We start from the raw sequence: 26,620 nt of genomic DNA, 5'->3' as shown, positions 1-26,620 counted from the left end.
CGTTTCCGAATGCTAATGACCGTGAACGTGAACGAGCATGGCACTTACGCACATGTGGGATTTATCAACAATGATTGCCTACTCATGTGCGTAAGAACTGCGTGCGCACGTTTGATAAATGCGGATTTTCTTGTACTTAGGCACATTCTAAATTTCATTCGTTGGACAAAATATAGAACCTTTTCTACGCACTGTTGATAAATGAGGGCCCAGGAGCCCAACTAAAGCAAACGCTTACTTCCAGAGGTGGAAAGTCCAGGGGTCAGAAAGTAAAAGTCCTGCCATATTTTTATTCCACCCACTGAAGCATTAATGAGATAAATAAGTGTTTAATTGAGTGATGATTGACAATTATTGAAGACACCTGATGATAACAAGCAGAATCACTAAAGGAGAAAATCACAAAATCACCATCACAGAGGTCAGGGTTTGCTTTAGTTGAGCTCTTGACCCTTCACTCTTTAATATTCGAATTTGTTTGCCTGCTGTAATTGAGTTATAACAGCCAGACAAGCAAATAGAAAAGCTGATCAGGTGGTGTTGGTTATGTTTTCAGATAATCATTATTGGATCTGAACTCATTTAGAACCCAATCTCTGAGTTAGATTTACATTATTGAGTAGCCTACAGCAGAAGATCAGCTTTATCAATATAATCTGAAGGATATCTTAAAAGTTGTTCTGATCAAAAAAAAAAAAAACTTCTTTTAGGCACACACAGACATCAAGTATCAGTGTATGAATCTCAACAACGGTGACAAGCAACATATTCTGATCAACAGATCAACTCTGAACATTAGAAAACAAGCTTCTGAAAAGTCACAGAAAAACAGAAAAAATAAAATAAAATAGTGAGAATAAAGAAAATTACTAAGACAATTCAGCTCATAATTTATTCATGCAGCAATGCATGATGGGAACCATGGATACATTTTGATTGGTGGCTCCCAGAATGCACTGCAACATGCTTTATTATCCTCACCACTGTTGAGATTCACAGGCTGATTCTTGATCTATGTGTGTTTAAATAAGCCTTTTTTTCTTTAGAACAAATTTTGATAAACCTTTGGATTATTTCAAAAAAACTAAAACTTCTGCTGTAGAAACACAGTGCTGCTGTAATCAATAATGTAAATCTATCTCTGAGTTTGGGCTCTAAATGAGCTCAGTGATTCAGATCAAATAATGATTATGTGAAAACATAACCAACACCACCTGATAATCTCTTAACTTTGCTCATCTGGTTGGTTTTAATGCAGTTACAACAGCTCAAACAAATTCTAATTTTAAAAAGTCAAGGGTCAAGAGCTCAACTAAAGCAAACCCTCACCTCGATGATGGTAACTTAAAAACTGTGATTTTCTCCTTTAGTGATTCTGCTTGTTATCATCAGGTGTCTTCAATAATGGTCAATCATCACTCAATTATTCACTTAATTATCTCATTACCCCTGGACTTTCCACCTCTGCTTACTTCCATAACAGTGACATTTATAAGCTTTGTTAAAACATCAACACCTCATTAAGAAGATTTGTATGAAAGAAACAAAGTCAGAGTGGTTTGTAATGTGAAGATGCTGATGTCTAGAGAGATCTGTTAGTGTTTAATGTTGTTTCTGTTATCTGAGTTTTGTGAGGTCACCATTGTGCTGGAGAGTAGAGCTTGTGCTTCAGTCAGTGATGATTCAGACACACTGATGATCTGTTGCATGTTGCTTTATTTAAAGGCAGTAACTGTGTAGTTGCAGATGTAGTGATACAGCAGTTCCCTTTCGATATTTCACTCGTACTGCGTATAGGGGAAAAGTCTCTCTTTTTCCCCGCTGCTGAAGCCTTTTCAATAATGCAGTGTAACTGCACTGTCATTGGTTCACTCATAGACAAGTTGTTGAACCAATGGCGGCGCGGCTCAGCTGCGCAGCCTATGGGAAGAGTGCGCGCACACATTCCCGCCAAAAGGGGTGGGGTAATGTGCTATATAAGCGAGCAAATCGCCATAGGCTATCAGTCTGCTCGCCGGGAAAGAAGCTCGCGCCCTCACCGACTGCCGCCTTCGCGCCGTCGACGAGCCGCCGCCTCCCGCTTCCTGCTACCGGCCGCTTCCCAGCTGGTCTCCTGCCGCCATCCGGCGTGCCCTCCTAGCGTCCTCCCGCGGTTATAGTAACCACTCTCGAGCATCTTTCCAGCGGTTTTCACCGCTTCGAGCACCGGCCCTCGCCGTTAGAGCCTCCCAATCGGCGTTTTCACGGCGCACGGCATTTCTAAATGTGGTATGTGCAGAGCCCCTCTGCACGAAGGAGATGGGCACGACGATTGCGTGGGATGTCTGGGCAAGTCCCACGCGGATAATGCGCTCGTCGGCGGCTCATGCTCGCACTGGCAGTGCATGAGTCTCGCGTCTCTGCGCTCTCAGGCCGCCTTCTTCAAGCAAGAAGACCCCGCCGCTCGCGCCCTCCCATCCCCCTCTCCTGTGAGGAAGAGACCGCAGGGCAAAGCAGTTCAGCGCACGGAGATGGGCGAGCCCACGTCGGCTCAGCACCCGCGTGCCTCGCCCTCTCCCAGCAGAGAGCAATCCCCCGTCTTGTTCTGCCGCCTTGACCCCGTCCCTCAGCAGATGCGAGCGACCTCATCTCATTTGGTGGATCTGACGAAGAGCCCCTCTTAGACTCTGTGTCCATGGCAGCCTCTGAGCCAGAAGCCTGGGTTGGCGAGTCGGATGACTTGGAGCCCATCGACCATGGTACAGGCATGGACGCCGAGCTCTTCCGTGTCCTGTCCAAGGCCGTTGAAGACCTCGACCTCGACTGGGCCCCCCTACAGGAGCCATCGCGGAGCCGCCTGGATGAGTGGTTCCTCCCAGGTCGTCGTCAGGCCCCTTGCCAGCGCTCCGCTCCCTTCTTCCCAGAAGTCCACGAGGAGCTCACGAAGTCATGGCGCGCCCCTTACTCGGCCCGCCTGCATACTTCGCACCGCTCAGCCCTCACCTCTGTGGACGGCTCGGAAGAAAAGGACTACGAACATCTGCCGCCCCTGGATGAAGCAGTGGCCGCTCACCTCTGTCCTCCCGCGGCTGTGGGATGGAAGACGAAGAGAGCCCTCCCGTCCAAGCCCTGCAGGACGACCTCCGCCCTGGCAGGAAGGGCCTACGCCTCAGCGGGCCAGGCCGCTTCAGCACTACACTCCATGGCCATCTTCCAAGTGTTTCAGGCCAAACTCCTCCGCTCATTGGACGAGTCCGGCATTGATGCCCCTGCTTTTCGGGACCTCTGCAGCGCCACGGATTTAGCCCTGCGGGCCACGAATGCCACGGCCCAGGCAATTGGCAGATCCATGGCCAGCCTCATTGTGCTGGAGCGCCACCTGTGGCTTAACCTGATGGAAATAAAAGATCAGGACAAGACGGCCTTCTTGGATGCCCCCGTCTCCCCGTCAGGACTCTTTCATTCATTTCTGGGCACGGGAATAACACAACCTGCTGTCACAGGGCCCACAAGTATTGTGCCCTCCCCGACCGCCATTTTCACGGCGACCCTATTTTTAAATATTTCACAAAAGAGCAAATTTCCTCTTCCACCCCTTTCGGTGTCCGGCCCGCCCTCGCTCGGGCCATCACCCGATGTAATCCTCCCTCTTGCCACACAGGCCGAGGCTTGGAAAGCCATCCCCGGGGTGTCAAGCTGGATTCTAAAAGTCGTAATCCAGGGCTACTCGCTCCAGTTCGCCAGAAGACCTCCTCGATTTGGAGGGGTCATTCAGACCTTGGTACAAGCGGACAACGTTCACGTCCTCCGCTTGTACCAAGGTCTGAATGACCCCTCCATATTTCACAAAAGAGCAAATTTCCTCTTCCACCCCTTTCGGTGTCCGGCCCGCCCTCGCTCGGGCCATCACACGATGTAATCCTCCCTCTTGCCACACAGGCCGAGGCTTGGAAAGCCATCCCCGGGGTGTCAAGCTGGATTCTAAAAGTCGTAATCCAGGGCTACTCGCTCCAGTTCGCCAGAAGACCTCCGCGATTTGGAGGGGTCATTCAGACCTTGGTACAAGCGGACAACGTTCACGTCCTCCGCTTGTACCAAGGTCTGAATGACCCCTCCATATTTCACAAAAGAGCAAATTTCCTATTCCACCCCTTTCAGTTTCCGGCCCGCCCTCGCTCGGGCCGTCACCCGATGTAACCCTCCCTCTTGCCACACGGGCTGAGGCTTGGAAAGCCATCCCCGGGGTGTCAAGCTGGATTCTAAAAGTCGTAATCCAGGGCTACTCGCTCCAATTCGCCAGAAGACCTCCGCGATTTGGAGGGGTCATTCAGACCTTGGTACAAGCAGACAACGTTCACGTCCTCCGAGCCGAGGTCTTAACTCTACTCAGGAAAGGGGCTATAGAAACAGTTCCCTTTCCAAAGAGCGAGTCGGGCTTTTACAGCCGCTACTTTCTAGTACCAAAGAAAGACGGCGGTCTCAGGCCCATTTTGGGCCTCAGGTTGTTGAACCTTTCTCTTATGAAGCGAAAGAAAAGTCCTGACGCTGAAACAGATCCTCGCACAGATTTGCCACGAGGATTGGTTTTGCTAGCTGGATCTGAAAGACGCTTACTTTCACATCCAGATAGCCCCCCATCACAGGCGATTCTTGAGATTCGCATTCGAGGGTGTGGCTTATCAGTACACGGTCCTCCCCTTCGGGCTCTCCCTGGCCCCCCGCACTTTCACGAAGTGCAAGAATGCGGCTCTTTCCCCTCTGAGACAGATGGGAATACGAGTTTTGAATTACCTCGACGACTGGCTCATCCTGGCCAGCTCACGTTCGGAACTAGAACACCACAGATCCGTGCTCCTCAGCCACTTACAGTGCCTGGGTCTCAGGGTCAACCTAGCCAAGAGCTCACTGCTCCCCACTCAACGAATTTCGTTCCTGGGTGCAGTCTTCGACTCGGTCCGCATGACGGCCGTAGTCTCACCAGAGCGCGCTCTGGCCATTCAGCAGCTCGTGACTTCCAGCAAGAACAAGGCTTACCTCCCTCTGAAGCTCTTCCAGAGGTTGCTAGGCCTGTTTAATGGCTCTGAAACCTTGGATGAACCCTACTTGGTTCACTCTAGGAGTACCCCTACAGGCGGTAACACGGAGGACGGTTCTCTCGACAGACGCATCCAACTCAGGTTGGGGCACCCTGTGGACACACAAATTATTGGCAGTGATACGAGCCTTCCAAGCCTTCTATTCTCGTCTGACGGGTCGCCATGTCGTAGTCCAGTCGGACAGTATGACAGTGGTCTCATATATAAATCCTCAGGGGGGTTCTATCGTCCAGCCGCTTATGCGCTCTGGCGAAGAGCCTTCTGGAATGGGCTTCCCCAAGAGTTTGTTTGCTCAAAGCGACTCATATACCTGGGAAAAGCAATCTGGGAGCAGACATGCTGTCTCGGAACAACATCCCCTCGGACGGGTGGATGCTCCACCCCCAGACTATTCAATCCATATGGGAGTTCTTCGGGAAAGCAGAGGTGGACCTCTTTGCCTCAGGAGACAACTCTCATTGCCCAACTTATTTTTCAAAGAAGGACGACGCATTGGCCCACATCTGGCCCAATACCCTTCTATATGCCTTTCCTCCGATTGCCCTGACGGATCAGAGAGGATGGACACAATGTTCTGTTAGTGGCCCCACTTTGGAGGAGCCAGATTTGGACCTCAGAGCTGTTTCGGCTTTCCACGAAAGCCCCATGGCCAATCCCCCTGAGACGGGACCTCCTCTCTCAGGCGAACAGAACAATCTGGCACCCACAGCCAGAGCTTTGGGCTCTACATCTGTGGATCCTCGACGGCAGCCGTCTGACCTCCCCAGGAATGTGCTAGATACCATTTCGCAGGCAAGAGCCCCGTCCACGAGATGTCTCTATGCCCAGAAGTGGTCGGTCTTTGTTGACTGGTGTTCTACACGCAGCATAGACCCGGAGGAATGCAAAGTATCTTCCATACTAACTTTCCTCCAAGAACGTCTGGACTCGGGGCGAGCCCCTTCCACGCTCAAGGTTTACGTAGCAGCCACTCGCCCATTGCTGGACAATCAGTAGGGCGGAACGACTTGATTATTAAGTTTCTGAGGGGTTCTAGGCGATTGCATTCTCCTCGTCCCCTCACCATTCCCCCCTGGGATCTCTCTTTGGTCCTTAGAGCTCTTAAAGGTCCTCCCTTTGAGCCATTACGTCTAGCAGGCCTCAAGCCCTTAACGTTTAAAACCGCCCTGCTACTTGCATTGGCGTCGGTTAAACGTGTTGGCGATCTGCAGGCACTCTCTGTGAGCCCTGCATGCCTCGAATTCGGGCCCAAAGATTCTACGGTCATGCTTAAACCAAGGGTTGGCTACGTTCCCAAGGTGCTCTCTACGCCGTTCAGAGCACAAGTGATCTCACTCTCGCTCCAGAGCTAGAATCACTATGCCCCGTTAGGGCTTTGTGCGTCTACATCGAGCGGTCACAGCCCTTCCGGCAATCTGATCAGCTATTCGTTTGTTTTGGTGGCCGCACCAAAGGGTCTCCGGTCTCAAAACAGCGTCTATCACGATAGATCATTGATGCCATAGCCCTTTCTTACTCCTCTGCAGGTGCTACTTGCCCTATCGGAGTTAGAGCCCATACCACTAGAGGCATGGCTTCATCATGGGCCTGGTCCAGTGGAGTCTCTATCAAAGACATTTGTGAGGCAGCCGGCTGGTCCTCGCCGTCCACTTTTGTCAGATTCTACCAGTTGGACGTTCCAACCTTACATGCTCGGGTCCTTTCAGTGTAAATTCGCGGCCCTTAATATTCCGCTTTTTGCACATCACAAACTCGGGAGTTCTCTCCTCCGTAGTGTAACAGGGTACGACGGCTTCGGCCTTCACTTGTCCTCGGCCCCTTCTGGTGCCTGTTCAAGTTCTGTCGTTCCCCAGCCGTGGCACGGCGCGGTTGAATTCATTCCCCCATACGCAGTACGAGTGAAATATCGAAAGGGAATGTACTCGGTTACTAACGTAACCTTGGTTCCCTGAGATAAGGAACGAGTACTGCGTTACTTGCCGTGCCACGAGGCTGCAGCTTAGGTCGTCGCTTCAGTCGATATGGCCTGATGGCCTATGGCGATTCGCTCGCTTATATAGCACATTACCCTGCCCCTTTTGGTGGGAATGTGTGCGCGCTCTCTTCCCATAGGCCGCGCAGCTGAGCCGCGCCGCCATTGGTTCAACAACTTGTCTATGTGTGAACCAATGACGGTGCAGTTACGCCTGTTTCACACATAATCCATCTGCAGTGCGTGTGCGGTCCGTATGCAGTGCGTATGTGTTGCTGAAGCAGGAAGCGGCCATTGTGCTTTCACACAGCACACGTTTGCAGTGCGTAATGTTATATTCATTACGTTTATATATTGACAGTTGCTGGAGTAGTTTAGTACACGTAAACATGACACAAAGATTTGAAAACTTAATGTCGACACCAACAGCCGACGAAACTGCTTCCCATGCCTTTTCCTTCGCATTCAAATCTTTGTACAATAAATTCTGCGGGTCATACAGAATTTTATGTTTTTCCACCACATCGATGAGACGAGTGTCATCCATGTCACCTTGTTTTTGAATAGGTTGGTTTAGATCCGCCTGTCACGTCATTGCCTGCTGGGATGCGAGTTTCCCTCCAACGATGGGGAAAAACATATCTTGATCGCATTATGCAAGTAAACACTGTTCATTTTTTAAAAATAAAATAATTGTTTTGAAATGATACAGCTGAACTGTGAAATTGAAATGTTTCCTTTTGGCATGAATATAGCTTATTGCTGGCATGGCGTTAAATCTTTGAAAAAAAAAAATCTTTATGTAATGTACTAAATGTACAAAGTAGTTTAAATGTGCATAATTTCCTTTTTTTTTTTTTACAATTTCAGGTCAATCCATGGTCATTTTGCCCACACACAATCTGCACTTCTGCACTTGCAGCACAGCAAAAATAGACTCGGTACGTAAACGATCGCTGCACTGCTGCAGACGTACCGCTCCTGGAACGCAATGTTGGACCGCAACCGCATGCAGTGTGAACGCTCTAATCCGTTAACATGGGTGCGTAAAAAAATACACAACGCATACGCACTGCAGACAGATTATGTGTGAAACAGGCGTTACACTGCGGTATTGAAAAGGCTTCAGTAGCGGGGAAAAAGGGAGACTTTTCCCCCATACGCAGTACTCGTTCCATATCTCAGGGAACCGAGGTTATGTTAGCTCATGCATGTGCTGTTGCTGCAAAAGATTTCTGTTGTACAGAAAAGGTTTCATAGTAATAGCCCAGGAATTATTAATTTATTAATTTTACAAGACATTTAAGAAAAATTTGTTTTTGTTTGAACAGTCACTTTTGTTAGTCAGTTTGGCTCTAATTTTCAATTAAATTTTTTGACAAGAGCAGCAGGGACGTTCTGAGAACATTTCCAAATAAAATATGGTTTCCTAAATGTTCCCCAAACCTTAAAAAAAACTTACACACACCGTCTCTGAATGTACTGGGAACGTTGCTAGACAACGTCCTTAACACCAGTGGGGAATGACTTCTGAGAATGTTCTGGGAATGTAAAATTTCTAGCGGGGTATGTACCTAAACTTGTTACAAGGTTACGTGGCCATGAACATTTAATTTACATAATTTAAATTTAATAACATACCGTACATAGTAACGAATGTTTTTCCACTCAACGATGTTAGTGGAGATTGCAGACAAAAGCCCAAATCTGAAGTAAATCGGTGCTCGTTCATGTGAGTGACGATCGCTATAAGAAACACATTAAAGTAGCGCCTGTATGTATTTGTAGGACGTCAGTTAATGGTCATTATTATTCACAAATATTTAACCACTTAGCCTAATCAAAATCTGGTATTCTATAATATGCTTAAGATAATTGTTTCAAAAGCACTGATGTCAACAGAAATGTGCAAAAAATAACTTGAGGGAAATCTGTCCCTTTCAGTAGGTTGACAACAGTGACCTCTAATGGTAAGATGTAGGTAATGTAGGTTTTCACAAATATGAAACAATTTACTGGATATTACATTTAAGTAGGGCCAGTGGTGGGTAGTCGAGGGGTCAGAGAGTAAAAGTCCTGCCATATTTTTATTCCACCCACTGAAGAATTAATGAGATAAATAAGTGATTAATTGAGTGATGATTGACCATTATTGAAGACATCTGATGATAACAAGCAGAATCACCAAAGGAGAAAATCACTATTTTTAAGTTACCATCATCGAGGTCAGGGTTTGTTTTAGTTGAGCTCTTGACCCTTGACTTTTAAATATTAGATTTACGTTACACAAGCAAATCTAAACAGTGATCAGGTTAGAAAATGATTATGTGTTTTCACATAATCATTATTTGATCTGAGCTCATTTAGAGCCCAATCTTAATTAGACTTACATTATTGATTACAGCAGCACTGTGATTCTACACCAGAAGACCAACTCTTAAAATACAAAAATAAATATATTTTTAAAAGTTCTGATTTAAAAAGGAAAAGTTTTATTTAAACACACAGACATCAAGAATCAGTCTGTGAATCTCAACAGTGGTGAGAATAATAAAGCATGATGCAATGCATTCTGGGTGCCACCAATCAAAATTCATCCATGCCTCCCATCATGCATTGCTGCATGAATAAATTATGAGCTGAATTGTCTTAGTAATTTCCTTTATTCTCACTATTTAAATTTTGCTGTTTTTCTGTGACTTTTTAGTAGGTTGTTTTCTGATGTTCAGAGTTGATCTGTTGATCAGAATATGTTGCTTGTCACCGTCAATGAGATTCACAGGCTGATTCTTGATGTCTGTGTGTGCCTAAAATCAGCCTTTTTTTTTTTTAATTGTTTTCAATAATGGTCAATCATCACTCAAATAAACACTTATTTATCTCATTAATGCTTCAGTGGGTGGAATAAAAATATGCCAGGACTTTTACTCTCTGACCACTGGACTTCCCACCTCTGAGTAGGGCTATTGGTTATAATGTTAAATAACATAAAATTATAAATTAAGATACAGATAAAAAGAAAAGGAAATTACTTGAACTCTGATGCTTTGTACTATCAATGTATGCAAGCTGGTAATTTTCCCAAAAAAAATAAAAAATAAATAAAAATCCACAAGACTGTAAATGATGCTCTTTATTATGCTTTATTTTGATTTTGATTCATTTTATTGGAAGGAAAAATACAACATTATATCATGCATTACCAAAAAGAATAGTTTTTTTTTTTTTTTTTTTTTTAGATTATGCTTAGAAATAACTACACCCTTCAATCAAACCAAAAAAAACATGAGGTGCAATATGTGCCAAAATAATTTTAGCCATTAATGCACTACAACAATCAGCTTAAATCATTGTCATTTTGGTTCTATATTTTAAAATAGTTGCTTTCTTGTAACAGATCAGCAGGTCAAGTGGGATCTTTTTTTATCCACAGGTGGTCTACACTGTAATTTTAATAAAAGACTGAAATCAATGGTAAGAACCTGTTAATTGATTATCTAATGGGCCAGTTAATTTTACAGTAAAATACTGTTATAGATCTTATCATTTACAGTGAAAAACTGTAAACAATTCCCTGAGTGACACTAAATAAAATAATTGACATAATTTTTTCTTTTGTTAGTTTTTGTTATTAATTATGTACTTTTTATGTTGTATCTTATGTTGTTTAATGTTTCTTGCATTATTTTCGTGTCACACGTGTTGGTGTTTTGTATTTGTGTGCACCTTCTAGAATCTAGATATTAGTATTTACCTCAGCTTGTGTAAAAGTGACTTGTGATTAACTCTAATTCATCATTTGCCTCTTTTACCAACTGTATTATTACAGTTGTTATATAGATTTTACTTTAGATGGAATATTAACATTATATAATTAAATGTGTAGATTTTTACCCAAAGTCCAGTCCCCTAAACTTAAAATTCTTTACGATATTTTTTATGGTTCTTTTATCCCATTAAGTGTTACGAGATTTATTTCCGTAAATTGTCCATGTACATTTTTTCCAGTCTCTTCTTCACACTTGGTAGGTGTGCATTTGCAGGTCTCTATGTACGTGTAGTGATGAAGGATCTCGCTGCCATTGGCACACTTCAGCATCACCTCTTTACGGCTGACACTCTCCTCCCGGCAGCAAGAACAGCTGTGCATCATGATGTCATTTTCCATTGAATACCTGTGCAGATTTCCAAGAAAACACCGGTCAGATGACTGTAGCACAGCAGGATGTGAGTTTATCCTTATATACAGTATCCACAGAAATTTGGATGCTTTAACAAACTTTAAAAATGCATTAATTTCCTCAAATACTAAAATTAGAAAATAGCAAGCAAAATGGCTAACAAATGATAACAAATGAGTTAAATTCACTTTTCTGAGCCATGTCTGGAGACCTTTCAGAAACCAGTTTCAATTTGATTTGTTTTTGTGGATTTTGTTGTTGTTGTTTTGGCAACTATTATATTATAATACGATTTATAAATGGTTAGTTCCTGATATAACACGGCTATGACCGCTTCACTCAACGGTTCTGTGTATCACTACACAACACTCTTAGCAACGTAAACTGTTTCAATTGATGTCGTTCATTGGAGCTTACTGTATTATGTAGAAGAGTATTGTGAGAAAGAGATCGAGTGTATTACCTGCATTCAAATTTAGCTTTTTCCTTCAGGTCAGTCCTATGTTCATAATAAAAAATCTGTTTATATATCCAAGGTATTATCTTGTCCTTTTAACAGTTAAGGGGTTTTCCCGTGACTGACAGCGCTGATCAAAGGATTTGTCAGTTTCGTCTTGTTCTAGCCTGACTTCGTCATACTCATATTCTAGGCAGAATGTGAGTCTGATACTGCTCCATTGCACTTGAATTATGGGGCGTGTCTTAACCGAACCAGTAAAAAAAAAATCTCTGCACTCAATTGGATAGACGCAGAGCAATGCAGTAAGTGACGTATGTTGAACTTGTTCTTAAACTTTTGCAGAATCCCGTTGGAAGGATGGCAAGCACATCTTTCCCATCGACAAATGCCTTGATTGCGGTTCTTTGTTCGTCTTTTAAAATTAATGCGCTGTCGATTTCTTTTATTACAGACGTGATAGCGGAACCTAAACATCTTACTTCTCCAACTGCAGTCATCGTTGCCGAAAACCAATTCAACCCAAGCGCTCTTTGATGACGAAGGTGGTTACGTAACTGCAGATAGCCTGTCCATCATCGATTAAAACCTGTCCTAGCAATTTGATTGGCTCGGCCTTCTGGGAGCCGAGCATAATTACTCCACAATGGATCGAGTCCAGACCGAACTTCCCGTCCAAAAAATGTTGTGGGCGGGGTTCGGGCTGGCACCCAGGCTAGTCTTGTTCCGTGTTCACAACAATTCAGTCTTTTCAATGTAAAAATCTTTGCTACTGACTGACACACTCATAAAGACAGTCTTTGCTGCCATCTAATGGTGTAATAATGTAACTTCTGTTGCTGTTCATGGTCAGGGACAATTTTTTCTGGCGGAAGGAACGCTTTTGTGAAAGTTTTTCTCCTTAATTAAACTAAACCACACAAATCAAAAATAGTTTTAGACTGTATTTACACACGTCCTAAATTTTGGTAACCCGGCTGCAATCCTCATATAAAATGAATGATAAATAAATTAGTTTTACTCTGTAACACAGACTTTTTTGGTTCTTCTGAGAATTTGATAGGAAAAACATGTGTGTGATCAACAGGTGTGTAATGCTCTCACATTGATCCATCGTCACAGTGGCCAGCACAGAAAGTAACTTCTACATCCTCGATGGAAGTGCATTCATCGACATACAGACGGGTGACGTTCTTCGCATGAACACAGTTGCTGAGTTCACCTGAGAGATGATACAGGCAGACATGTATTTTATGCTGTGCCTAGTATATTATTTTTAATTTATGTAACATCTTTTAAATGTTCTGCATAAATACAATAGGGTGGATAAAACTATTTTTGTCAAAATGTTTTGTACAAGGAAACAATATCTTACAGATCTCGCAGCATCCGTCTTTGTCATATCGCACTGTTTCCTACAAGGACATAAATATAGAAAGGAAACATTGTTTAGAAATTTTGTAAAGTATGGTCAAATCTTAAAAACTATGGAAGCATGATTCTTTTTTTCTCATAAGTCTGAGATTACATCAGTCAATTCTGTCTTTCTTTTTCACAACACTGAGGGGAAAAAAGTCAAAATTGCTAGATGTAATCTCAGACTTATGAGAAAAAAGTCAGAATTGCGAGATATAAACTTTCTCACAATTCTGAGTTTACATCTCGCAATTCTTTTTTTCTCAGAACTGTCAGAATTTTGAGATATAAACTCAAAATTACAACAAAAAAGTCTGAATTGTGAGATAAAAAGTCTGAATTACCTTTTTTTGTGGTGGAAACAAGCTTCCATAGTTTTTTGTTTTGCCACAGAATTTTCTTTGATTTATTTCACTTTACGTTTTATGTTCTTAAAACATTACATGAAAGACAGAAAATCATAGCGGACCACAATCCAAACCAATGCTTATACATACAGTTTCTAGTGGTGCATAGATCAAAAAAATAATTTGTTTTCCAGATGCCAAAAAAAGTGCAAAAGGTGTTCGTTGGATCCTTTTGTGACTTCATTCTCGTGTGCGGATCTTTCATTCTTCTTAAAACATTACAAGAAATTCTCTAACTCAAGGTTTAAATGGTTAACACTGCCATTTTTATTATTTTTTTTTAATTTTGTCCCATTTCGTCATCAGAAAGTCATTCAGGGTGAGTGACTTTTACAAAAGGAGCTATTTATATTGCAGCAATATTGGAACAATATGAAAATGAGTAAATGAGGACTATTTGAAGGTATTTCTTTGGCTCTGATCATTTTTTTTTTTTTGACCTCAAAAAGTTAAGAAAAAAATGTGTCAAAAGCAGAACTTGGGTGTAATGTGCACTCCTTGAGTTACAGATATTCTACTTACAGGCTTACAGTCATCTCGGTTAAAGGGAGGGCATTGTTTATAGCTCTCTTTTGTCATAAACATGCCATTCCTGTTCAGACAGGTTGTATTCATACATTTGAACTTGTACTCATTTCCATCCTAAACAAAAAGACAGACAGACACCATGAGGATTGAATAACAGAACAGATTCACTGTCTGTCAAACTCAAAGAATGAAGAAGTTTGAAAATGTTTTTAAATGTACCTTGAGAACATGTCTGGTGTTGTCTGGTGCATCATAAATGCAGGCCACTTGTGTGCATGTTCCACAGCACTCTCCTTCTTTTTTCACATATTCAAAACCCTTGTAGAGGAAAAAAAAAGTTTATATAGTAGTAGTTTTAATAATACACTTGCACCTTTTACTTCCTTTTTTTTTTTAATTTTAAGCAATACTTAAAATAAAAAAAATAAAATTAGCACTGGATGTGAGCACACAATGATGCATTAGGGTTGTACAAACGTATGAAATAAACCAAAGAAAATACATTCATACTAGAAATTCTACTCACAGGCCCACAGTCGAGTGAACTCAAGTAAGGACATTGTATTTTGTTCTTCTCAGTCACAAATAAGCCATTAAATTCATGACAGGTAACAGTTTCACATGTGTAACTCTGGACTTCTCCATCCTAACAAAAGACAGACAGAATCCATTAAGTCAGAAGAATAGAGCAGATTCCTTGTCTGATGAACTGAACAAATGATGTTTTCAAATGTACCTTGAGAGTCTGTCTGGTTTTGTCTGGTGCATCATAAATGCAGGCCACTTGTCTACATGATCCACAGCACTCTCCTTCTTTTATCACATATTCAAACCCCTTGGAGTGAAAAACAAGTTTATACACTGCGATTTGCAATTTAACGTCTCAAAGGCCTTTAGATTAGACGGACCAAATATGATGTTTATCTGATAAAATCTCTACGAGTAGTTCGTTAAAGTAAAACATCTGGAAATGGCAAAAACCGCAAAAAATTTGCAGAGAAAGTTCGAAATATCTCACTTCCTGTTGGGTTTTCAGATTGGGCTGTTATACATGTGTCTACCTAATTTCATACCTGTATGTGTAACGTAGTGCGAAGGGCGCATAATTGAAAATTTGTAGGTGCCGCTATCGAGCCATTTTGTCACACCTAATTCTGAAACCCATATCTGATGCATGTAAAAAGCTTCAATCATGTTTAAGCACACAAAAATGTAATTCATTGAGGAGAAGAAGAAGAATTGACAAAGCAATTACAATAGGGTCCTCACACCATCTGTGCTCGGGCCCTAACAAGCAAAGTTGAAGCTAGAGATTCTACTCACAGGCCCACAGTCTTGTGAACTCAAGTAAGCGCATTCTTTTTTGGTCTTCTCACTGATGAACAAGCCATTAATTTGATGGCAGGACACAGTTTCACATGTGTAACTCTTGACTTCTCCAACCTAACAAAAGACAGACAGACACCATGAGGATTGAACAGAGCAGATTGTTTTTTATGAACTGAAATGATGAAGAAAAGGTTGGGGATGTTTTCATATGTACCTTGAGAGTCTGTGTGGTGTTGTCTGGTGCATCATAAATACAGGCTATTTGTGTACATGTTCCACAGCACTCTCCTTCTTTTTTCACATATTTAAACCCCTTGGAGTGAAAGACAAGTTGATCATTTTATTAATCAGGTGGAAGATGGATGAACTGGTCACGTGCTACATTGCAACCGATCAACAATGACGTAATGTCACTATCTGAGAACATGATGCTGCATTGGTGTTGTAAAAACTTCCTTAATGAATGTGTACATTAAGTTAAGAAACAGTGTAATATCTCAAAAAGCAACAGCTACTGAAAATACAAACTGTAAAAAAAAAGTGTCTGACGTGTGTATTTAAAGGGTTAGTTCACCCAAAAAATTAAAATTCTGTCATTTATTACTCACCCTCATGTCGTACCACATCCGAAAGACCTTTGTTCTTCTTCAGAACACAAATTAAGATATTCTGATGAAGTCTGAGAGGTTTCTGTCTCTCCATAGAGATCCAACACAACTATCACTCCAAGATTCAGAAAGGTAGGAAAAAGTCATCATAAAGTACTCCATGTGACTCCAGTGGCTTAAGTGAAGTTCCTAAACGCAATTTAGGGAGGAGCGAGCCCATCTAATCTTCCAATCAACAGCCAGAGTATAGCTGCTGCTTACCTCTCTTCAGTCTCAGCTGTTTCAGCATCCCTCCAACTCCCCAAACTCCACCTTCATCTCAGGTACCTTTCCCTATGTAATCATATCCTATATTTATTCACTGGGGGGGTGTATCAGAGCTCAAGTTGAAGCTTCTTTATCGAGCCCCTCCTCAGTGGACAGCAAGCCAAATTAACTAACCTAATACCCTAAAGATTATATGGGCAAATTAACTCGTTAAACTTAATTTAATGTGCTTTGTTTGCACAAAAAAACAATTTAACACTTTACTTACAGAAATATCGATCTGTAACGTGCGTTTAATGCATGTTGCGTGAACACGCTTTGGATAATATTATTTTGTAAATAACTTGGTAAGTTTTTTTGCACAAACAAAGCACTCACGTCGCTTCATAAAATTAAGTTTAAGCCACTGGAGTCACATAGAGTACTTTATTGATGTCTTTTTCCTACCTTTCTGGACGTTGTTTGTGTTCTGAAGATGAATGAAGGTCTTACGGATGTGGAACAACACAAGGGTGAGTAATAAATTACAGAATTTTCATTTTTTGGTGAACTAAACCTTTAAAGCTAGAAAATCTACTCACAGCCCCACAGTCTTGTGAACTCAAGTAAGCACATTCTGTGTTGGTTTTCTTAGTCTCGAACGAGTCCTTAATTTGATGGCAGGTAACAGTTTCACATTTGTACTTGACGTCCTCACCATTCTACAAAAAGACAGACACATGAGGATTAATTCAGATTCTTTGTCTGATGAACTGAAAGAATGTAGAAAAGTTTGAGAATGTTTTACCTTGAGAACATGTCTGGTGTTGTCTGGTGCATCATAAATACAGGCCACTTGAGTACATGTTTCACAGCATTCGCTCTCTTTTTTCATATATTCAAATCCCTTGAAATGAAAAACAAGTTTATACAGTAGTTTCAATAATCCAGTGGCACATTTATTGTACAACACATTTATTAACAACTTTGAAAGAGTTAAAGGTGCAAGTTAAAGAGAATTTCGAAAGAGTTAAATGTGCAATGTGTAAATTTTAGCTGCATCTGGCGGTGAGGTTGCGAACTGCAACTAACGGCGCCCACCCCTCCCTTTCGGAGAAGCTACAGTGGCGTCTGGCCGATACAAGACAAAGATGTCGTCTGAGACAACAGAGAGTAGCCCGTGTGAAGCAATGAGGTTTCTTCTTACTTCTAACAAAAGAATGGTCTCTGCTTCTAATAAACCAGACAACGACTACTACTACTACTTTGTGCGTATTCAATGTAGTTACGATGCAAACTGCCTCTAAAAACACCAACAAAAAGAACAACAACAACATAGTGATGAAACGCGCTCTGTAGAGTGTTTGTCCATTTAGGGCTGCTGTAGAAACATGATGGAGCATACTTGACATGGAGGGGGATGTATGACACAGAAATGGCTCATTCTGAGCTAATAAAAACATAACGGTTTATTATATAAGGTCTTTATGCACCACTGAAAACATAGTTATGTATATTATATTGCATTTATGTCAATAGATCCTCACAAATTTTACACATTGCACCTTTAAGGAAAAAATATATTCATACAGTATACAGTACTGTGTATGTGAGTCTTAGGCAAATTAAATGGCCTAAATCCATTGAATGCACATTCAAGGAATGTTCTTAATCTAATTGTTATTTCCTACCTGCACACTAAAGCAAAACATAAATAACAAAGTATAAGTATCAAATGTGACTTGCACAGTACTATACAGTCAAACCAAAATGTATTCAGACACCTTGAACATTTCATTCATTATTACAGTTTAGTCACTATAGTTTAAAAAATGGCAATAAAATATGACAAGATCTCAGAGTTAAAATTTGACAGAAAAAAATGTATCTTAATTATGTCAGATAACACTTAAGCAAAACATGGTTAGGTCAAAGTGTCTGAAATATTTTTTTTTTTAATAAATTTTACTGGTAGTCCACTGTATGAAGAATCAGCCATTCAAGAACAGGTTTGGTGTGGAGTTGAAGCTAGAAATTCTACTTACAGGCCCACAGTTATGTGAACTCAAGTAAGGACATTCTCTTATGGTCTTCTCAGTCACAAACACCCCATTCAATTTACGACAGGTAACATTTTCGCATTTGTAACTCTGAGCTTCTCCATCCTATCAAAAGACAAGCAGACTTCATTTAGACTGATGAACAGAGCAGATTATTTGCAGATGAAAAGATGTTTCAAATGTACCTTGAGAGTCTGTCTGGTGTTGTCTGGTGTATCATAAATACAGGCCACTTGTGTACATGTTCCACAGCACTCTCCATCTTTTTTCACATATGCAAACCCCTTGGAGTGAACAGCAAGTATTCATTAATTCATTAACCAAACAGAAGCTGGATGAACTTAATACATAATGCTGCTGTACAAACTCCTCAATGATTGAAGAAATGTGCACAGATATAGACAATGTGTAGTACATAAAAAGAGTATGACATGTGGAGTTGTACTTACAGGCTCACATTCATGTGAACTCAAATAAGGACATTTTGTGATGGTTTTCTCAGTCACAAACAAGCCATTAATTTGATGGCAGGTAACAGTTTCACATTTGTACTTGTACTCCCCTCCATCCTACAAAAAGACAGACAGACAACATAAAGATTGAGAAACAGAGCAAGTTCTTTGTCTACTGAACATCTTGGTTACATATGTAACCCTCGTTCCCTGAAGGAGGGAATGGAGACGTTACGTCAGAACTGAATTGACAAATTGGGGTCCCAATTCATTGATTGTGACTGACTGTGAACTGAAAAGATTTTTTTAAATGTACCTTGATAGTATGTGTGGTGTTGTCTGATGCAACATAAGTACAGGACTCTTTTGTGCATGATCCATCTTTGCACATGTTGACTGCACAATCTAATTTATGGAACAGAGTGAGAGGAGACTTTTAAAAAATGGCACTTCAATCCTAAAACAAACCCCATTAAACAAAAAAAAGAAACGCACCAATCTCTCTGCAAACTTGTTTGCTGCAACATGGGTCAGCGGGATCAGTCTCATTGAACAGCATGAAGCCGGGCCCAGTGCAGTTCTTAGGTGTTACATCAGGACACTTCTTGGGTTTACAGATCACTGATTGACTGGCCTTATCACAGACACAGTCTTCACAGTTGTGCATAAAATGCTTATCAAACTGCAACAAAAACAAACAAACAAAATAAGTATAACTAGGATACTTCTTCAACACATAGTACAACACAATTGATTATTGATGAACAGTTTTAAACCTTGCTGTACCTCACGTGGAGTCCCAGAGGAGTCCACACATCCTACAAGGTAAGACCAAAATCAGAAACATTCTCAAAAATATATTATATACATGGCATACATGTTGATGTGAGGTATATGTTTTCTGTACATCTTTTTTTTTTCCTCAGGGCCTTGATAGGCACCACGGTTGCAGCTAAAACCATCCAAGTCCCAGACCGATACAAGACCCCCAAAACAGAACACTAGAGTTCTTAAGGCCCATTTCCAAACCAAGATCTACCAAGATCAAATTACTTGCTAGCCCAAGTAACATACTGTCAATTCTACTGGACTTAGAGATAATATTGTATTTATCACAGCATGCATTTCAGATACTCAACAATTATGGAAATTACTGTTATTTACAATGTTTCCAAATATGAAAGAAATGAATACTGGCAAAGATATCGTACCGGTCTGGGTAATTATTATCTTTTGTATGCCTTAATAAGTGAAGTATTAAGACCAAGGGCCTAAACAGTGAAAATTAACATGAGACCGCAATCCCATAAAAGAATCAATGGAAATTTCTGTGGGCAATCTCTTGACAATGTGCAAATAAAAGAACACGGACACAGCCTGTTCAATTCCATAATGATCAACGCAATCTACCAAGATCAGCACAAATTAGCAATAATAACATAGTAATAATAAATTAAAAATAATAATAAAGGAAAAATAACGTAGCTTGGTAATCATTTTGATCGGATAGTGTCTTCCGCTAGAAATTAACACAAGTGGAAAAAATTCTCTTCCTTCTACCACTCACTCTTTCTGTTCTCTGCGGCAACTATCACAGTCATGTCAACTGCAAAATGGTTTAAGACATGCTTTTTTGATCATTAAGGCCCCAAATACCAGTAAATTGACTAGCATAAACCTTAGTAAATCGACTTTAACTCTGATAGATACACAAACTATAAAGGCTTCTCACCACATTTTGACACACATAATCCTGACTCCATGTTAAAGAGTGTTGTGTTCTCACGGCAGAAGCAGCCTTCTGTGGGCACTGAAATTGAGCTCTGTGCAGGTCTGAAATGCAAATATTATTTAAACTTTTTAGTTTATTACACACATTACATTTACATCACAGTTAACACTGCATCCTAGGCAATTTCTATACTGTAAACCAAAGTATCTAATTTACATTTTCAGCTAATTTGTTTTTAGGATGATATCACATGACCTATTAAATGTGTCAGTGCTTTTAAGCACGGATCTAAACAGGTGTTATATAAGTTTTCTCGCTCAGACGTAAGAACAAGGACAAAGAAAAGTTAGTAAAGTAGTTGTTAAGTTTTGGTATTGGTATTGGGTAGGATTAAGGGATTAGTTCACTTTCAAATGAAAATCAGCCCAAGCTTTACTCACCCTCAAGCCATCCTAGGTGTATATGACTTTCTTCTTTCTGATTAACATAATTGCAGAAATATTAATAAAATATCCTTACGCATCCAAGCTTTATAATGGCAGTGATATGGATCAATGATTATGAGCTGAAGAAAGTGTATGAAGAAAATCCATCCATCACAAATATGTGCTCCACACAGCTCCGTAGGGTTAATAAAGGCCTTCCAAAGCAAAGCGATGCATTTGTGTAAAAAAGAAATCCATATTTAACAAATTATGATATATCTCACTTATTAAAATATCTCACTTCCACACAAGCTGCTTTCTGTATTCAACGTATGCAGAAAGTGTAAATCTCTTGTAGTTCACAAAGCTTAACACCCCTGGAGCACACATATTTATGATGGATGGATGTGGATGGAGACACTTTCTTCAGCTCATACTCATTGATCCCTGTCACTTCCATTATACAGCTCGGAAGAAATCATATAATCCTAGGATGGCTTGAGGGTGAGTAAAGCTTGGGCTAATTTTCATTTCAAAGTGAACTAATCCTTTAAGGGATGTAGAATATGGTCATGCAGAATAAGGCATTAATATGTGCTTTATAAGTACTAATAAACAGCCAATATCCAAGTATCATGCATGCTAATAAGCAACTAGTTAATAATGACAACTGGACTCTAAAATAAAGTATTACCATAAATAAATAAATAATGAATTTGTGGGTTAGACATAATTATTTGAAATATGAAAACTGTAGGGTTTTCAATTGTTTCCACATGGTTTCTGCAGGTTTTATGAAGAAAAATGTAAGACTTTTTAAGACCTTTTTAACACTAAGAAAATTTAAGGAATAAATTGAAGGGAACACAATATGTCAAAAGGTTCTCTAAATGTAAATGACTAAGAAGAAGCACAATAAGTTTTATTAGCAACACAGTAAAGTCTGAAAATACAACTTCCAACAGATATCCATTACTTCAATTAATTTTACAAAAAAGAAGCTTTAATGTCTCTGCTACCAAACCACTAGAATTTGGAATTAACTTTTACTGTACCTTCTGATCATACTGCAAAAAAATGTTTTTCCTCTGTATTTGTGTCTTGTTTTACAGTGCAACTGTCTGAAGACTCTTAAATCAAGATGTGTTTACTTTAGATGCAAAATTACATAAAATGTGCTGATTATAATCAACTTACTTCAAAGGGAAGTTTTCGTAACTCATTGACAGATTCAGATATTTGTTGTTTTAAGCACAAACTTAATTTTGTTTTTAGTTTTTTAAAGGGTTAGTTCACCCAAAAATGAAAATAATGTCATTAATTACCCTCATGTCGTTCTACACCCGCAAGACCTTTGTTCATCTTCGGAACACAAATTAGTGCTCTCAAGATCCATAAAGGTACTAAACACATCTTTAAAACAGTTCATGTGACTACAGTGGTTCATTCTTAATATTATAAAGCAACGAGAATACTTTTTGTGCGCCAAAAAAATAAATAACGACTTTTCAATATCTAGTGAAGGCCGATTTCAAAACACTGCTTCAGAGCTTTACGAAGGTTTTGTTTCAAATCAGTGATTTGGATCGCGTATTAAACTGCTAAACTGCTAAAATCACGTGACTTTGGTGCTCCAAACCACTGCTTCGATTCGTAAATCTTCATGAAGCAGTGTTTTGAAATCAGCCATCACTAGATATTGTTGAAAAGTCATTATTTTGTTTTTTTTTTTGCAAAAAAACTCTATAATATTAAGGTTGAACCACTGTAGTCACATGAACTGTTTTAAATATATTTTTAGTAATTTATGGATCTTGAGAGGTTCAGTGACATTGCTGGTAATGAAGGCCTCACTGAGAAATCGGATTTCATCAAAAATATCTTAATTTGTGTTCCGAAGATGAACGGTGAACGATGAAAGGTCTTACGGGTGTAGAAATAGGGTGAGTAATAAATTACATTATTGTCATTTTTGGGTGAACTAACCCTTTAAGACTTCATTTTGCATTTGCATCCTGATTTAAAAATGTTTAGATATTTGTGTTGGAAAATTATTTTTTTGTAATGTATGCAATATTAATGCAATAACTTTATTTACTTAAGAATTTCTGCTTTGATTTAAGACCTTTTGAAGGCCTTAATTTGTGTAAGGATGAATTAAGACTCTTTAAGACCTTTTCAAGGCACCCCAGAAACCCTGTTCCACATATACAGCAATGCATTTAAAAAATGAGATAAGTGTGAACATGGTCCAGAATGGAATTGAAAATCAACAGGAAAAAAATCAGATTTAGATCAAATTCAACTGTAGTGTGACACTAGCCCTTTGAAGAAAAAAAAAAATTCCATACCAAAATGATATAAATAAATGGGGCTCAGCATAGACGGCTGCATAGATAGTACTGTCAATTTAAATGAGTAGATTTAAATGAATAGACTGAAAATGACTTAAAAAATGGATAGACATTGCGCCACTGAATTATTTCAAAATAAAAGTAAAAAATTACATACCCGCCTCTACAAGTTGGTGGTTCGGCTGGACCACAAGGCATGAATATTTTATCTCCTGGACATGTAATATCTGAGGAAGAAAAGTTAAAACAATCTCTTCATTCAAATCTTTACAGGTCCTACAGAAAGTAGGTCCATTATTATTCTTTTATACAATGGATAAATCCTTTTTTATATAAAAAAGGATTTTTATACAGATTAAAATAATTTAATTTGTTTTATTAATGAACTTACTGCAAAGGCTAGTGTAGTTTCTCCAGTGAATGCAAACCCCAACCTGAGAGCAAGCCCTTGCATAGCTTTGCAGACTGGCACATGCTACTGCAGCATTGCTCATATGACAAGTATCATACCGACATGCTAAAAAGAAGTTTTTAGGGGGAATATAGGGATGGCATGCTTCGAACAACCTGAGCAAGTTCAAAATAAAGAACAGATAAAAAGGTCAAATGTCACTTTGGAAGCAATCACACAAAGTTTGTTTAACTTTTTTTAATTACACCAAGTAGACTGAACTCACTTGCTCTTGAGAATGTCACAGTCAGGATTGATATGGCCCTGGCATGTTGGTTTTGGTGGGGGTATAGGTGTTGGTGTTGGTGTTGGACTTGGTTTAGTGCAGTTTTTGCCATCCACACCACTGGCTGTCCAGTGATCTGCCATCACTGCACAATCATTGACCAAGATCCCTCCAGGCAGCATGCAGTCATCAGTCTGGTTGTTGTTGCATGTTCCTTGTTGCAATGATTTAGATGAATTAGGATTTATAATACAAAAAAATTAACCCTTTCATACTAATTTCTAATTAATTAGTGTTCTGTCATGACAACCATCAGGAGACTGGTATGGTAATAGAGATTGGCATGGTAATAGATATGGCAATGTTAATGTATTTGGTCTAGGTGGAATAGATCTGATGTACTGCTGCTGCAGAGCAAGTACTGAGACTTGCTACTGCCAGTACATTCACAGACATTGCTGTGAGCATGTGAGACATGATGCTGCTACTTCACATGTAACATACATGAAATAACCCCCCAACAAAGCAGGATACGAGAAAAGTGCAGAGCACTCTTCAACACACATTTAAACAGGTTGTAATTAAATCTGTTGTGCAACAGCTGCAAGAAGACTATTGTTATAAATTTGTAAAGCAACTTTCCACCCTACACAGTTGCACAGGGTAATCTGAGAAACATAAGATATAACGCTGCAAGCTGATACAGATAAGAACCCAGCAACCACCTGAGCAAGTATCATCAATAAGTAATTTGATAATGATTACATTACCCTTAAACTCTTATTTGATAAATGAAAATCCATTAGGCGATAATTAATGACAGGAGCATGCTCTGATGCTGCATCAACATGTTAAGAATAGCTAATGAAAATATAACCTTTGAAATAAAAGAATGTGTCATTATTTTTTATGCAACTAAATATGTAATCCTATTGAATGTGAAAGCTTATTTTACTTTAACCTGCTCATCCATACTCATCCTGTGCAGCCATCTGGGGTTTCATGCCAGAACTAGATAATTATTGTTTTAACAAACATTTTACATTTTCCTGAGCTTTCACAGATAATGAAATATTCTCAGAACTTCCTTTTATTTATCTATTCTGTCCTACAAATTCTGATTGTATTGCTAAATTTAACATGATGTGACCTCCTTAACCTTTTTTTTTTTTTTTTTTTTTTTAAATGAGCTGACTTACCACAGTGTCCTTGTGTGTTCTTTCTAAAATGCTGGAATGGCAGGTTGATGCTAAAGCCAGTGATTCCAAATGTTACAACGACTTTTAGCTCAGGAATCTCCAAGATCATTTCCAGGCTTGAGCTTATAACCCTCACACCATTATAAGTATATGGTAGTGTTAGCTTATCATTGTTCTTCAGAGCCTTAAAAAAAAAAAAAACAATCACAAAGAAAACCAACACATTTATAATACAGTGCAGAGCAAACACATACACAACAATCTTTTAGTAATTCTACTGTAGGTCTCACCTCTAGATCCGCACCTCCCATGAACCTGTGATTCCTAAGTTTTATGACTTGATTGTTGTAAGACACAATAATGGATCTGGGACAGGATACAGGCTCCTTGATATCACAGTATACATTGTCAATGTAGATCTTCAAATTGTATTTAGGGCTAATTTCCTCCATTAATATATAAGTGCAGTTCCCTTGATAAGTGTAGTAAAGTCCATCAAATGTGATGTAATGAGGGTCACCCCAGCCTTCACAGTAGCCTACAATTAGGAGAGGTTGAACAATAATAAGGTTATGGACCAAAGCTAGTAAGTCTTCCTTTTATTCTTCTTACAAATTATTCCAGTAGTCCTCTGACCCATCTCATTCTAGCTCTACCATCAGTTCAATATAATTTTGATATAATGCCAGATATCCTAGCCAGAAACCATGGATGAACAGATTGCGCTCTCTTCAAGAGCTTAAAGAGAGTGAATACATGCAAGTCTGCTGTAATTCCTGGATGTGTACTGAGAACATGTGCACACCAACTGGCTGGAGTGTTCACAGGCATTTTCAGTCTGTCTCTCTCCCTGTCTATATTTCCTGCATGCTTTTAAATGTCAACCTTTGTTCAAGTACACCAAGAACTCAGAATTGACATTTCTGAATGACATATTGTGATGACACAATAGTGGTTGGTCTTATCACTCATGGCAAAGAGACAGAAAGGAGTACACGCCCCTATTACCATCAATGGCAACAAAGTGGAGATGGTCAGCTCTTTTAAGTTCTTGGGCATGTACATCACCGAGGACTTGACGTGGACAACACACACACAGAAGAATGTAAAGAAGGCACAGCAGCGCCACTTCTTCCTCAGGCGATTGAAGAAATTCGGCATGAGATGCACGCATCCTCAGGGCCTTTAACAACTGCACTATTGAAAGTGTCCTAATTTGATGTATTATAGCCTGGTTTAGGAATTGCACTACACTCAATTGTAGAGCCCTGCAGAGGGTAGTTGCTGAGTTTAACATGTTCCTGGGTCAACATTTTTGTTGATCCTGGAACAACATTCAAATCAACCAATCAGATTTGAGGGACAAGTTTACAGATTATATCAAGTTTAGGCATAATATCATGAATTGGTGCTTCTACATCAGTGTTATTCATCTATAATTTCCCTCTGATTTTTGGGATAACTTATGGGTAGGGTTAGGTTTAGGGGTAGGAATAGGGTTA

The 26,620-nt window shown here is 40.0% G+C and overlaps 1 protein-coding gene across 1 annotated transcript in view; it reads right to left on the bottom strand.

Annotated features, from left to right (window-relative positions):
• Positions 1-6,587: 6,587 nt before the first annotated feature.
• LOC137015602 (uncharacterized) overlaps positions 6,588-26,620 on the bottom strand; it is a 71,612-nt gene continuing 51,579 nt past the window's right edge. The window contains exons 35-58 of the mRNA XM_067380650.1: positions 25,409-25,656; positions 25,119-25,302; positions 23,920-24,133; positions 23,634-23,809; positions 23,400-23,469; positions 20,464-20,564; positions 19,518-19,549; positions 19,227-19,413; positions 19,048-19,136; positions 18,729-18,848; positions 18,465-18,563; positions 18,265-18,384; positions 17,028-17,126; positions 16,822-16,941; positions 15,580-15,678; positions 15,360-15,479; positions 14,773-14,871; positions 14,563-14,682; positions 14,256-14,354; positions 14,031-14,150; positions 13,061-13,100; positions 12,790-12,907; positions 11,045-11,222; positions 6,588-6,737 (exon numbers count right to left, since the gene is read on the bottom strand). Of these exons, the coding sequence (XP_067236751.1) occupies positions 6,588-6,737; positions 11,045-11,222; positions 12,790-12,907; positions 13,061-13,100; positions 14,031-14,150; positions 14,256-14,354; positions 14,563-14,682; positions 14,773-14,871; positions 15,360-15,479; positions 15,580-15,678; positions 16,822-16,941; positions 17,028-17,126; positions 18,265-18,384; positions 18,465-18,563; positions 18,729-18,848; positions 19,048-19,136; positions 19,227-19,413; positions 19,518-19,549; positions 20,464-20,564; positions 23,400-23,469; positions 23,634-23,809; positions 23,920-24,133; positions 25,119-25,302; positions 25,409-25,656 (3,002 nt within the window). The remainder of the gene's footprint in view (positions 6,738-11,044; positions 11,223-12,789; positions 12,908-13,060; positions 13,101-14,030; positions 14,151-14,255; positions 14,355-14,562; positions 14,683-14,772; positions 14,872-15,359; positions 15,480-15,579; positions 15,679-16,821; positions 16,942-17,027; positions 17,127-18,264; positions 18,385-18,464; positions 18,564-18,728; positions 18,849-19,047; positions 19,137-19,226; positions 19,414-19,517; positions 19,550-20,463; positions 20,565-23,399; positions 23,470-23,633; positions 23,810-23,919; positions 24,134-25,118; positions 25,303-25,408; positions 25,657-26,620) is intronic.

Source organism: Chanodichthys erythropterus, chromosome 24, assembly GCF_024489055.1.
Source record: "Chanodichthys erythropterus isolate Z2021 chromosome 24, ASM2448905v1, whole genome shotgun sequence".
Taxonomy (NCBI): domain Eukaryota; kingdom Metazoa; phylum Chordata; class Actinopteri; order Cypriniformes; family Xenocyprididae; genus Chanodichthys; species Chanodichthys erythropterus.
Note: the sequence above shows the minus strand (reverse complement) of the source record. Positions and strands in the feature narration are given on the sequence as shown.